This window comes from Hemicordylus capensis, chromosome 4 (assembly GCF_027244095.1).
Source record: "Hemicordylus capensis ecotype Gifberg chromosome 4, rHemCap1.1.pri, whole genome shotgun sequence".
In the NCBI taxonomy this organism is placed as follows: domain Eukaryota; kingdom Metazoa; phylum Chordata; class Lepidosauria; order Squamata; family Cordylidae; genus Hemicordylus; species Hemicordylus capensis.
The window spans coordinates 288,544,917-288,559,499 of NC_069660.1; the positions used below are offsets into that span (position 1 = coordinate 288,544,917).

The 14,583-nt window shown below is 42.1% G+C and overlaps 1 protein-coding gene and 1 long non-coding RNA gene across 7 annotated transcripts in view; one reads left to right on the forward strand and one right to left on the reverse strand.

The window, feature by feature from the left end:
- The window catches only part of FZD6 (frizzled class receptor 6), a 39,777-nt gene extending 33,776 nt beyond the window's left edge, over positions 1 to 6,001 (forward strand). For all 6 annotated transcript variants that reach the window (XM_053243471.1, XM_053243475.1, XM_053243473.1 and 3 more), the window contains one exon: positions 408 to 6,001. In XM_053243471.1, the coding sequence (XP_053099446.1) occupies positions 408 to 573 (166 nt within the window). In that variant the 3' untranslated portion in view covers positions 574 to 6,001. The remainder of the gene's footprint in view (positions 1 to 407) is intronic.
- Positions 3,431 to 12,145, reverse strand: LOC128322363 (uncharacterized). Its single transcript, XR_008305676.1, has 3 exons — positions 11,443 to 12,145; positions 8,773 to 8,912; positions 3,431 to 3,567 (listed from the first exon to the last, which is right to left on the reverse strand). It is a non-coding gene; the product is annotated as an uncharacterized LOC128322363 (long non-coding RNA).
- Between the last annotated feature and the right edge of the window lie 2,438 nt (positions 12,146 to 14,583).

The window sequence follows — 14,583 nt, forward strand, 5'->3', positions numbered from 1 at the left end:
CCCCATAGGTTTGTAGTACTAAAAATTAGAATACTATTTAAAAGAAACTTGAGTTCTGGAATTACTAGACTTCATATTAAGAATCCTAATGATAAATTATTCAGTAGGTAAAGTAAAGTTGTGCCATCGAGTTGGTGTGGACTCCTCACTGGGTCTTTTGTGCTTTAAAAAAAATGTGGTTGGGCTGGCTGGCATACTGCGCAAGAGCACATCAACTTAGCAATGTTGCGTTTGCACATATTGCATTACACAAGAGTATTTCTAATGGGCTTACTTGTCCATAATGCAAATTGCACACAAATGCAACATTATAAGCTGACGTACTCCTGCGCAGTATGTCAGCTGGTATGTGTAGTCTTTCAGATTGTCTCAATGTAGATTGTTTCTTTTCTTTTTTTACATAACAGGTCAACTCCTAAAAGTGACTTTATCGAAACTCGTCCACTCCAAGTCAGTCATACACTCCTTGATGTTTCTCAGCCAGGCAGTACCAAAGGATCCGTCTTGTTGCTTGCCCCCTCTTCTTCAGATTCCAGAAAAGCTCAAGAGTCTGGTAATAGCTCAAATGCTTGAAAAGAGCAAATGTCTTGTGAATATCTTCACTTCATGAAATGGATGGATTCTGTGTTACACTGGAAATTTCCGCTGCATTGTGCCTTGAAAATAAGCATTACACAGTCTTCCTGTTTGCACTTCAAGCAAACGTGAACTTGTATTATGGGGATGCCTAGCAATAGCATTGTCTTTAAACTCTAGGGACCAATTCAGATGTCAAGTGGAACCTCAGATTATTTCATGTATCCTAGGTTGCTTTTATCATCTGAACTCATGTCGTGGAACTAACCGCAGTTTGTGTATGGCTGTCTAACTCAAATCTAAAGCTTGGGTTTGAAGTTGGCTTGTATACTTCGCTTTGTCTTAACCTTAATTACATGTTACAGCTGAATGCACCCGTGTAGCTTTTGTTTCCCTCCAAGGGCTGCCACTCACAGAGATGCTAGTTCAGACCTGCTGCAACACATGGCTGCTCAAGGCTGCAAGTGTCTCTCACTGGTGCCGATAGGAAACCTCCCCTAGTTACCTAGCTACTCTTTAAGTTGTCTCTCTGCCTGCAAACAGAACAGCTGCCAGCACTCACCTTTCCTTTTAAATCCAGAATCATTTAGAAGAGACAGTTAAAGACTGCTCTTCCCTTTCCCCACCAGAACTGAAGTCCCGCAGCAGCCTGATGTGCTGAAATCCAGTTCCAAATGTGATCTTTCCCTCCTTTCCATTTTTAGCCTACTTTCCATAAGGAAAGTAAACATACGCGATCACCTGGCATTCTGTGAGGCTATTCTCACGAGCAGCCAAGACCGGGCTAGGACAGCTAAGTCTGGGCTTGGCTGCCCGTGAGAACCTCCGGGAACTGCGTGGTTCCTGGTGGTGCATCAGTGGCAAACCTGCCTGGGGGCCTGTAGCAGTGAAAAGCAGTGACAGGAATGTTCCGGCACTCCTTTCAGTGCAAGAGCAGTGGAGCTCCTGCAGCTGCAGAGTGGTCGTATGCTTGGCTCTAGCCTACTTGCCAGGGAACCCTTAGCCTCTTCCTAATTATCTATCAATCTTTATTATGGTCATGGACCAATATAAAGTATAGGACATAAGGATCATAAAAATACACAAAATACATGATGGGAATGTATACAAGGCATTAAAAGGCACAGAGAAGGATGCAAGGCATAAAAAGGCATAAATACATGAAAAGCCTAAGTAATAAAACTGCAATACAACAGAGTTCTAAAATTCTATAGGGCAGTAAAAATATGGGGCTATGGTGCTAAAGTGTTGGAGAGGTGCAGGTTTTTCAGGTGGCGTGCTAAGTTAGATGAGTGTGTTGTCCTAATTATCTAATACAGCTGGTGCAGACCTAAACCGACCTCTGGGACTCCTGTGGTCCATACAGACCCATCAGATGACACTCAGAAGGGTGAAGGAGGCCCTGCTTCTGCCCCTACCAAACATATGCAGCTGCTCTTATGTAGTACCAGTTATTGTTAGGACACCAGTCAGTCATTGATGCAGATGCTTTTGTGCAAGAATTCAGGCCGAGTCTGTGTCCTTGTGCCGTTTCTAGGATGTGGTCTTTTTAAAATAAAAAATAAAAAAAAGTACTTGGTGGAATGGCTCATCGGTTGGGGCCATTAGTAACGTTTTATAGTAGTCCATACACTGAAATGAAAAGAGACTCTGGAATTAAAAGCAATTTAATTTAGCTACTTTTGTACACAGCATATCACTACTGTTTCTCTTACACTGTAGAAGGTATATATCAGGTTAATGTATGCCTCTCACATATTTTTGTTAGATTGACGTCAATCAGCATGGGTGCTACTCAGTTATTGTAGGCAATAACCTGGATGTTAGTTTAGCTGCAATGCTAACCCATCTTGAATGCAGCTTAACAAACTTTATAAAGTGAGATTTTTGCACAAATGGACCCCTGGACCCCTTCCTTCTCCCCCCCCCCCTTTTTTTTTTTGCTTACATACAGACATGTAGAATAGACAACATACAGCCCACAGTCTACAGTCTTCCCCTTAATTTTTTAGGACTTCAACTTTATTTTAAAAAATTCATTGTTCTCATGGATGCAGGGATTTGCTAGAAATGGAATGTGAGTGTGCTAATTGCCAGAAGTCATGCAATTCTCTGCATTTTATAACCTTCGGGTCTCATTATTAAGCATCATATCTATTTTAAAGAATCAACTGATGACATAAGGTCTCTCCAACATTTTTGTCTGCACAAAAGTGCCTTGATCATTTGTTTGGTTCCAGTTTGTCCTTGATAATAGTTTCAGATTTCTCTGTGGTGTGGCCCTTACTCCAGAAGTGTAAAACAACCCCTCTGTAACTCAGAAAATTCTCTAGAGATCAAGGGAGTAAACAGACCATTCGGAAAGCTATCCTGGTTCCTACAATCCTTAGTGGGACAAGGTAAGTTAGACTTAGTCGACCCTGTGGCTCCATGCCGTCCTTTCCTCCAGGGCAATTCTATAAAATCCTGAATTAGCCCTAATACCAGGCTTACCTTCACTTCCTTAGGAAGTTAATTGTGGGATCTCCCTTCAGACACTATGGCACCAGGACCCTTAATTCAGTTGGCTTGCAACTTGTCTGAAAAGGTTCATATTATGGGTGCTTAATGTTGTCTTTTGCTATGCACCCTGAAGCATGAGGCCAGTGCATTTATCAAGAAAAAGCAGGGCTGGGGGAGATTGCCCTAGGCACTCTATCCCACTCTCCCATACAACTTTATTTGTTGATACAACTTCTGGTTTCACTGGATCATGTTTCCTGAGCTACTTATGCGCTTGATTGACGGTAGCTGCAGGCTTCAACATCTCCTGGCTTGCAGTGATTATGGAGGAGTAATTCCTTACAGTCCTCCTGTTCTTCCAATTTTGAGTCAGGTGAGGATCCCCATACCTTGAGGTCCTGCAGTGCTGAATTAAGGTACTTGGCTGCTTTAGTTTGATGCACAAGCACTGGGGAGGAGGAGTAGCAGGTGCTCTTTCTTTGCAGTTTTCTGTCAAAAAGCAGAGAGAAACATGAATATCTTTCTTTACAATTAGATCCTTTCAAGAGTAATGTAGGCTACCTTGCTGGAGTGCAGAAAATACTACAGAATAGTACTTCCCAGTTGGCAAAGATGTGTTCCGTTATACCAACTAACGTATGGTGATATAGTAGAGCCCTACATAATGTGAAAATGAATGTTTGATAATCAACCATGAGCCAAACCACTATAAACCAAATATTGATTTAAAATGGTTCATGTTGTAGTTTACTGTGATAATGTAACATGGTTTCTAAAACACTACAGAGGGCCATATTAGACTTGGCTTTAAACATGGTGGTTGGTCGTTTATGATTTTTGGGGCCGGGGATAGCTTCCCTTCTGTGGAAGGCCCGCAGTCTAGATCAGAACTATGGTGGTGGGGTTAAACCCCTTCCTTTCTTCTCTCTGCCCTGCCCAATACTGATATCTGTTTGGGCCTCTTGCATCTGCTATTTAAACATTTAGACTACTGAAACATAGAAGGCCAAATGACAATGGCTAATGATGGTTTTAGTACTTTATTTCTCTATATCGGGGGTTCCAAACAGGAGTACTAGTACCCCTAGGGGTATTTGAAAGGCCCCCTCCTGCCTCCCTATGCTGTAGCCATGCTATTTGTTCCCCATCTGAGGATGTTGACTTGAAGCTGACATATCCTCAGTTATGTGTCTGCTTTAGAAGGGGGGCGAGGAGGGGGAAGACTCTTGCACCACTCTTGATTGGCTGGCCATGTGCTCAGCATACCACTCCCCTCAGCCTGAGTGAGGAGCTTCAGAAAATTAGCACTGGGTAAAGGTAAAGTTGCGCCATTGAGTCGGTGTCGACTCCTGGCGACCACAGAGCCATGTGGTTTTCTTTGATAGAATACAGGAGTACTCCCGTTGAAATGTATAATTTCAGTAAGACTGCCTGTAACTTCGTGTGGATGTGAGCCATGTGACTGTAGTAGCCTGTCTCTGAAATGGTAACACTTAAAATGTGTGTTTTTATGTGTGTATGCACATTCACTTTTCTTTCTTTCTCTCTCTCTTTCTTAAAAGATGCAGTTATGAGATGGGCTGCTCCAGTCACTGGCTTGCATCCCAGTTAAGTTACTCATAAGGAGTCTTATTGAAATTAATGGGACAAGTTTACTTTTCCTATTAATTTCACTGGGAGCACTTATTGAACTCCCACTGAAATTTGTGTGCACGCATTCGCGCGTCCTCTCTCTCTCTCTCTCTGGGATACCTGAGCTGAAGATTTGCAGCAGAAGAGGTACACTTGTTTAAAACATTTGAGAACCCCTGCTCTATATTAAGGTATCAAGGGGCCAGTTCAGATTATACCTTACTGCCCCACATGATTAGAAAGGGTGCACATGTTGCGATGCCTTTTGCATGTGTAGAGCAGCCATTCAGATAAACAACCCTTCCATGTAATAAAGGGATGTGTTGAGGGTATTGAGATACCCACAGAAGATGTCTTGGCGCATCCCTTTCTAATCGCCTAGGCCAGTGAGGTATCTTCTGAATCGGCCCATGATAGATTAAGTAAGAGTTTGAGTGTGTGTGTGTAACAGCCACGTTTTGGTTCTTGGGAGGTAATTTTCTTTGAGACATTTCTTTAAGGCAAATATTGCTAATAGAGATAAGAGTGATACAGTGGGCTTTTTATTATTTGACATTACCACCAATGCACTTTTATAACTTTTGCATCTTAGCATACTTGCTACAGCTGGTGAATTTTTAAGCTAGCACTCAAAAGTTTGATTTGCAGTCTTGGGTGTGTGTGTATATTTGCAGCTTCATTGGTTTATGTGTTAAACACTAAGAGCAAGGTCCAAAATTAGTCATGATTAAGCATCACTGAAATATAGGAGACATTACTAATGTAAATCCTAATAATTTCAGTGGGACAGTTGTGACTAACTGGATCTTGCCCAAAGTAAAGCTATTTTATAGAAAATAATTACTGATAGAATAAGGAAGGTAGTTCTTGCAGATCATTTTTTTTCCTTTTTTTTAACCATGGCATACTGGAATGTATAATGATCTCTGCATTATATAACTTGTAATTTATTGCCTTAAAGAAAAAGTATTAGTGGTTCTACTGGGTCCTTTTTTATTTTCAGCACATAATATTCTCCCAGTTATTAGGAGAAATTGAGAATGTTGTAAATAATCCCTATGAAAAACAATTTAAGCTCTTGTTCTTTCTGTTACCTGTAAAAAAAAAAATTGTACAAATTTTGGAAGTTGTATTTTTATTATCAGAGGCAATAAAGTTTTCTGGACTGTAAAAAGCATATATGTTTGTTTTGGAAAGGCTGGGGTGGCATCTATGCAGCCTCTGAGAAGTTGAGCTTAATAATGAAAAATGCATTGCTGGATGAAAATAAAGTCTGAGTTGTCCACTCTTATCTTCAGTTGGTCAGCTGGATGCCTCTGGAAAACTTACAAGCAGATTGTAATCAAGATTGCTGTCCCTTGGTTTTCTTTTGCATGAGGTAATATGGTGTAACGTTCACCACATATTAAATCTTTTAGCTACCATTAATTCTTGATAGACCTATTCTCCATGAACTTGTTTTTTGTTCTACCCTCAGACATACAAACTAGTAGATATTGATGCATATTTTGGCTATAGGTTAGTCTCTCACAATGTAAAAACTCCCAAAAAACCTCTTTCTTAATACTGCCAGTCAAATTCACTGGATTGTATAAAGCTTTATCATGTTTGCCCCTGTCCTTTTGGCAGGGTAACATATGCACAATCTTGTAGACCTTTATTGTACAAGGCATGTTCCACCATCACTACCATGCTATAGGGCACATCCAACCTCAGAGGCAAGATGCCTCTGAATACCAGTTGCCAGGGGAGCAACAGCAGAAGAGAGAGGGCATGCCCTCAACTCCTGTTGTGGCTTCCGGCGGCATCTGATGGGCCACTGTGTGAAACAGAATGCTGGACTAGATAGGCCTTGGGCCTGATCCAGCAGGGCTTTTCTTATGTACCCTGACCACTTCAATTGCCTTTCTTCTTTACTTTTTCCAGTGCTATGGTATTTTCTGGCAAATCCATAATAAATATAGTATCCTAAATTAAAGCACACCATAAATGGATGTTATAGTGAGATGCTTGCCACTTTTTCAATCCCTTTCCTATTAACTCCTAACATTTGATGCTGCTTTTTTCAGTGCTTGCTGGATGCGGAATTGGTTTTTGGTGATCTTTACAAAGCTTGCTGAAGAGCAATAGTGTAAATCAGCAAAAGCTGAAAAGCAGTTAATTCTCATGTTAACATCCCAAGCTCACATACATAGCTTTGCGGTTAGAGAAATAATAGTATGTGATGTTTCATCATTACAGCACCTCTTTAAGCTCTCAAAACTTGACCACCTGCAAAGAGGAGGCAACAGGGGATGTGGGTTGTGCTTTCTTCTTTGAAATGTGGTGACCTACGCCAAAGCAAAGTGCAGGCCTCTCCTTTTTTAAAAACTGGTTTTCAGTTGTATGGCAGAAGACATTTTCTGAGGTTTTTCCAATTCAGCTGCTTCAGCAAAATGTGAGAGACAAGCTTAGCTTTCTGTAAAACACTGAAGAGTGTAAAAGTTGAATAGGATGAAGAATCAGGTTTCGCTTTGAAGTCTGACCACCCACTCTCACCAGAGTATCTCATTAAAACTCCACATCACAGGAAAACTCTGCATCCATCAACTGCCACTGGGTGCTGAGTTCAGTGGTGCTTTGATGAAGCTAGGCTGCTTTTTTGTTTGGTTGTTTGAGCAAAAATCTTTGCCAATATCCACTTCTAGTTTTAGCATCCAAAACAGTAAGGACAGATGTCAGAGATAACTTGTAACCTATGGTGCTGCTGGTATAGTTCTGAGCTTCCTTGGCAGTTTTGTTTCTTCCTTGCCATGATTCTGTTGTACATTTTTCATTTTTGATGAGAGAGAAAACTATTTACTTATAAGTATCTTGCAGCTTATTAATCAGAACCTTTTATTTACAAATCAGCAAGCCCATCCACAATGCCATACTTTCACTTCTTGGACTCGCTGATATGTACCTTAAATAGTTGCTTGAACCTTATCAACTTGATGTACAACTGGAGGCAGAGAGGGCACTTTGATATTTTTCTTGACTAAATTGAAACAGAAATATAAAGTAGCCCAATTTTTGCAATCCACGCCCCCCCCCCAACACATTGTCATGCTTGTTCTCTCCTGCTGAATCTGCTGACACTGACATGGCTATGCTGCATATCTGGTGAACTGCTGAAGGTAACACTGGAAACCCATATTGGCACAATTCAAATCATGACTTTCTCAAATAGGAAGTTTCTCTGCTATATCATAGGATTTTTTAAAAAGAAAGAAAATTGGTGGGGGACCAAAAATTCATTCTTTTCTTTTTAACATTGTTGCAGATTGCCTATGGTTAGATTAGCTGTAAGCTATATCAGGGAACTAGTATGCAAGGCTCCAATCCAAAGTATCTGCTGCTGTGTGGGTTCATATTCAGGAGGGTATTTGTACAGATAAAACTGCGATAAGAACTCAAGAGAGAGCTTCTATAAAATACTAGTTTCTAGTACAGAATATATAGGAATAGGCATAAACCTAAAAGAAGCATGATATCAACACAGCATTGATTACAAAAGACTTTACATGAAAAGTGATTTCAAAGAGTGTTATTTCAAGGAACATAGTTCTTATAAACTGTAAAACAAGAAAATTAGTGAGGAGCCCAAAGGCTACCTGAACCTACATCAAAGATGTTCACCTCTTTAATTCTAAAATTTCTCATGAGCAAGCAGAACTAAGAGAAGTTGTCATTTAAACCCTCTTAGTACTAAACTTGCTGTCGCATAGACATCTTCCATTGTCCATCTTCCATAGACATCTCACATTTATCATTAACCCCTTTCATGTAGATTTAAATTTTCACTAATCTTTGTGTTTAAGATGCAAGAGCAAACATATATTAGTTAAACTAGCCTGACTAATTTCCAAAATCTGCAAACATCCTGAAACACAAACCAAAAGTGTCAGGTGAAGAGGTTATGGGAAAAAAGGTTGTTATTTTCTAGGCCAGTTTTAATAAAACAAAATAATTAGGGGTGATCTTATGTCAATAACCACAACATTATCATTTTAAAAAGAAAAACAGGATAGAAAACATTACCTTACAGCATCTGAAAGTCCATGTAGGAGTCAGTTCCGATATAAATATCTAAATGCTGTCAGACAGTTACTGGGATTTTCTTCCTATTTCATTATATTTCCTATTTTCTTCCAATTTCATTGTCATTTGTGATCTTGCTACTATAAAAAGTATAGAAAAACTCTCTTAAGTGAAAAACCTGCTTTTTGTCCATATAATTACTGTATACTTCATGGGAAGTTTACACTTAGTGTTAGCCCCTCTACATGACAGAAAGCCCTAACCCTGAATCTCTGAACCTTAGAACAAGTTGTTCTTCATTGTGGTCCCTATACTTCACACTGCTGGGCTCCATGCATGCATGGAGACCCATTCGGGAATCTTCAAAGCTCTTAGTGCTCTCTAAGTTTAGGCAGGAAGGGGTCCTCCCCCACCTCGCTATACATAGCAAGGTGCCTCTCCTGCCCTTCAGTTATCCATCTTGCACCATGTTCTAAACTTGTCAACGATTCGAAGAACTTCCAGACCTGTCTCTTGCTCTCAGTTTCACCTAGATATAGCAGGTTGCGATCCCCATCAAAACGCACCTATTCCCCTCAGGGTTGGCCTCATCACCTACAGGACAGTGTTAAAGTGCCCGCAGCCAGCAACAACACTGCCGCCAGTGGACATACAACTCAACTCAAAACTCCAGCCATGGTAATATACACTGGCAGCCGGCCCCCCTGTTAAACAGGCTACTGCCATTCCACAGAGAGCACTGCATGCCCTGTTGCCACTGTCACTGCCAGACCTACTCAGCTAATCTCAGGAAAGGAATACCCAACCTCAGTCACCCTGCTCTTTACTACAGAAGAACAGTCCTGCTGGATCAGGCCCAAAGCCCATCTAGTCCAGCTTCCTATTTCACACAGTGGCCCAGCAGATGCCCCTGGGAAGCCCACAGGCAAGAGCTGAGGGCATGCCCTCTCTCCTGCTGTTGCTCCCCTGCAACTGGTATTTAGAGCTATCCTGCCTCTGAGGCTGGAGGTGGTCTATAGCCCTCAGACTATTAGCCATTGATAGACTTCTCTTCCATGCATTTATCTAAAACCCTCTTAAAGCAATCCAGGTTGTTGGCTATTGCCACATCTTGTGGCAGAAAATTCCATGGGTTAATTATGTGTTCTGTGAAAAAGTACTTTTTGTCAGTCCTAAATTGCTTGGCAATCAGTTTCATGCGATGATCTCTGGTTCTAGTATTATGCGAGAGCCCACCAGATGCCTCTGGGATGTCACTGACAGCTCAGACCCCATCAGCGTATATGTGAAATTGGGTGTGTTGTTTGCTCCAATTGCAGACACTTGCTACCATTGAACCACATTTGCCATTTTGTCACCCACTCCCCCAGTTTGGAGAGATCCTTTTGGAGCTCCTTGCAAACTCTTTTGGATTTCACTACCCTAAATAGTTTAGTGTCATCTGCAAATCTGATCACCTTGTGGCTTATTCCAACTTATAGATCATTCATGAATAAATTAAAAAGCACTGGTCACAGTGCAGATCCCTGGGGAAACCCACTTCATTCTATATGCTTAACAACTTTATCCTAGAGAATGCTTTTCATTAATTTGCCTAGGACAGACGTTAAGTGGCCTGTAATTTCCCAGATTTGACGCCTGCCCCAGATCCCTTTTTGAAAATCGGTGTTACTGCAGGAGGCTGACTCAGTTGAGGACCCATCTACCCCATCTGAGCTAATTGAGAACCCCAAACCACCCTCCCAGTCCAAAGATTTTAAGAGTATTCTTGGAACAGATCCACAGAATGGCAACCACTCTAGAACTAAATGTCAAGAAGCCCCCAAGGAGCAACCTCGACCCCCTCTTCAGTCTAATTGACTCAGATTCACAGTCAGTGGTCTCTCTACCAATGGACTCTGCCCTCCTATTATTTATTTATTCATTCAATTTTTATACCGCCCTTCCAAAAAGGCTCAGGGCAGTTTACATTAAAAACCATTAAAATGAATTAACAATTAAAATAGAAATTATAAAACAGTGTAGAACAACAATAGTTAACAATTAAAACATCATAAAACAGCAATTAAACAATCAGAACAATCCAAAAACCCTGAAAACCAGGTTACAACATTAAAACCTATTAAAAATATATTAATTAAAAGTCTGGGTGAACAGGTGCATCTGTAAAGACTTTTTAAAAGCTGTCAGAGATGGGGAGGCTCTTATTACACTAGGGAGCACATTCCAAAGCCTCGGGGGAGTAGTGGAGAAGGACCGTCACATAGAGCATTTTGTGATGCTCCTAGACATCACAAAGAGCTGCTGGGAAAAGCCGTTGGCTCTACCGCCTACGTCCTACATGGTGCAATCTGAGGGATGTGAATTCTACAGAAACATCCCACGCCCAACTCTATAGTAGTGAAAGCAGCCCAAGCCAGAATGGAAAAACAAATCCACCTCTGCTTCAGTGGACAAAGACAGAAAGCTGGATTCATTTGGTAGAAGGATATACTCCACCTCCACCCTACAGTTGACAGTTGCTAATTACAAGGCCTGTATGGCCAGGTATAACTACCTGCTATGAGAGAAGATGACACCTTACATAGACTAACTCCCCCAGGAAGGCAGAGAGGTTCTCTTAGCAGTACAGAAGGAAGCCTTCCATCTGAATAAGCAATTGCTCCTTACTTTGAGACATGCAATGGACTGCGCAGCACGGAATATGGCAAGTTGCATCATTCTCCGAAACCATGCTTGGCTATGCTCTTCTGGCCTTACTCCAAAGGCACGTACATGAACTGTGAACCTGCCCTTTGATAGACAAGCACATTTTAGAGAAAGGACTAATGAGACGATTGAGAGATACAGAAACTGTACAGAACAACAAAGTCAGTTAGTCAGGCATCTCCCTCATACTCCAGATCCTGACTGATTTGATTATGTGCCATCAAGTTGGTGTTGACTCTTTGTGACCACATAGATAGATTCTCTCCAGGATGATCTGTCTTCAACTTGGCCTTTAAGGTCTCTCAGTGCATTCATTGCTGTGGTGGTCGAGTCCATCCACCTTGCTGCTGGTCGTCCTTTTCTCTTGCCTTCAACTTTTCCCAGCATTACGGACTTCTCAGGGGAACTGGGTCTTCGCATAATGTGTCCAAAGTATGATAGTTTGAGCCTAGTCATTTGTGCTTCAAGTGAAAATTCTGGATTGATTTGTTCTAGGGCCCATTTGTTTCTTTTCCTGGCTGCCCATGGTATCCTCAAAAGATTTGTCTTCAACTGGTCCTACGAACAGATGTCCAATTCTTCCCCAAGGTCATGTTAGACTTCCACAGGTCTCAGAATATCTGCTTACCAACCTTCTTCCCATACCCTTCGTCAGTTGCTGAAAGGTAACTTTACACCCTAGACATAAGATGGGCCCTAACCTTCTATGTTGAACACACAGCCCTGTTTAGACAGACCAATGGACTTTTCCTGACACATGGCCTTTCACGACAAGGGCATAGAGCATCCATGCTGTCGTCTCTTGTTGGATAGTAGCAACCATCAAGCTCTGATATCAGCTTGCGGATCATCCGCCCCATCACTGGTGAGAGCACATTCAACATGAGTGCTAGCCGTGCCCATGGCCTTTGACGGGCGTCCCCATCAAGTCAATCTGTAGAGCTGCCACATGGGCAACACATGTGTCATTTATACATTACATTACATTACATATTTATTTATTCATTCGATTTCTTTGCCGCCCTTCCAAAAATGGCTCAGGGCAATTTACACAGAAAAATAAGAAATAGATAAGATGGCTCCCCAGGGCTCACAATCTAAAAAGAAACATAAGATAGACACCAGTCACAGTCACTGGAAGTACTGTGATGGGGGTGCATAGGGCCAGTTATAGTCTCCCCCTGCTAAATTAAGAGAATCACCGTGTTAAAAGGTGCCTCTTTGCCAAGTTAGCAGGGGTTATCCCATTTTTCTCTGGATATGTGAGCCCATTGTGATGCTGCCTTTGGAAAAGCAGTCCTACGATCAATCTTTGCATGATGGTCTCTCCTGCACCCTCCTCCAGGTACATTAGCTTGTGATGTGCCCATCAGTGTAAAGTGCAGGGACCATAATGAAGAATCTCAAGTTGCCTACCTGTAACTGCAGCTCTCCTAGTGGTCACCTGTATCTTTACGCTCCCTCTCAACATCCCCGCTGCACATTGTGGTGGGAGAGGCCAGGTGTGGGAAGGGCCCTTTCCTGCCTAAACTTAGAGAGTACTAAGAGCTTGGGACATTCCTGAGTCGGTCTCCACGCATGCTCAGAGCCCATCAGTGTGAAGGTATAGGTATAATTAGAATAACTTCAGTTACAGGTAAGCAACCTGAGGTTCAGATATGGCAGAACACATCTCTTCAACCACATTTCTTTAAAAACAATCCAAGTTATGCTTTACTAAATAGTTTAAGCTTATCAGGTGTAAAATGCTGTCTATACAATATTGTATACTTGGGGTTTTTGTTTTTTTAAATATGGCAGTGTTACAAATTGACTTTCATAGGTATTTTGACATAGTGTCTTGTAAACTCTTGGAACTGTTTTTATGTTGATATTTGCTTATGAGGTGCAAAACCTGCCTTAGGCAGGGTAGACATTTTAATAACTATCTTCAGAGCACCTAGTTGTCACCTTTTTTCCTAGTATGACTTGTGTGCCTTTTAGGAGCTGTGTAAGAAGTGAAAATTCAGCAGGTGAAGCTTTTCCCAGTATGGGAATGAAGGCTGCTTAATTACTACATGTTTGCATAGGTTTTTAACTATAGGAGTTCTGGCTGCAAAAGTATGTGTTTAATGGAGTGTCCCTGTGTGCATTCTCTTTCAACTGTTAAGTTTTTTTAATTTCAACATTTAGTTAATAGAATCGTATAACCCTCCCTTAGCCCACTGCTCATCAAAATTATATACATTTTTTAAAAATTGCAATCATTTAAATATTTTGCTTAATGTAGTTAGATTGTATGTTGTCCAAGCACTTGGCAAGCAACCACATCTGCTATGTTAAAGAGAAATTATTTTTAACTAGCTTAACCCACACAGAGCATCTGCACGTTAGTACTTGATTGCTCCCCACCCTCACCTGAGCCGCACTCCTCCTCCATCCTGTTGCTTCCATCCCCCTCACCCCGGTTGGTTGCGGCTGCAGCGTTGCTAGCGCCTATTGGCCAAGCTGCAGCCCCCTATCCCCAGAGACATCCCTACCCTCACCCGAGCCCCAGCTCCTCCTCACAGGAGGAGCAGCAGCAGCAGCAGCGGTTGACCAGGCCCTTCCTCACTGCTGCTGCCACCATGGCTGCTCGTTCCCCTCAGGCTGCTGACAGGCCCAAGGCCATCTCTTGTCTGCCTGCCTCCCCTCCGCCAGTGGCCTAGGTAGTCCCAAACAGCAGAAGTGGTTGCCTGGGCCTTTCCTTGCTGCCATTAGGCACCACCATGGCTGCCCATTCTCCAGGCCCCTTACATGCTCGGGCCCATCTCTCACCCTCCCTTCTTTCTCTCTTCTCCTCCCTTCTCTCTCTCTCTCTCTCTCCTCCCCCCACCTCTCACGCTCTTCCTGAAGTTAACAGATCTTGTTCATCTTGTTTCCTCATCTAATTCACACAACAGCAGCTTCCTTCTCCTGAAGGGGCTCTTTCTTCCCTCACAACCCTGCAGACCCCTGCCCACTAACCCCCCCCCCATATATATTCCTCTCCTCTGCAATCAATAAGATCTTCCGACCAGTAACAGTTGCATTCCAACTGTCCTTAACCATCACAGGCTCCTTCTCCCTATCTGCATATGGCAT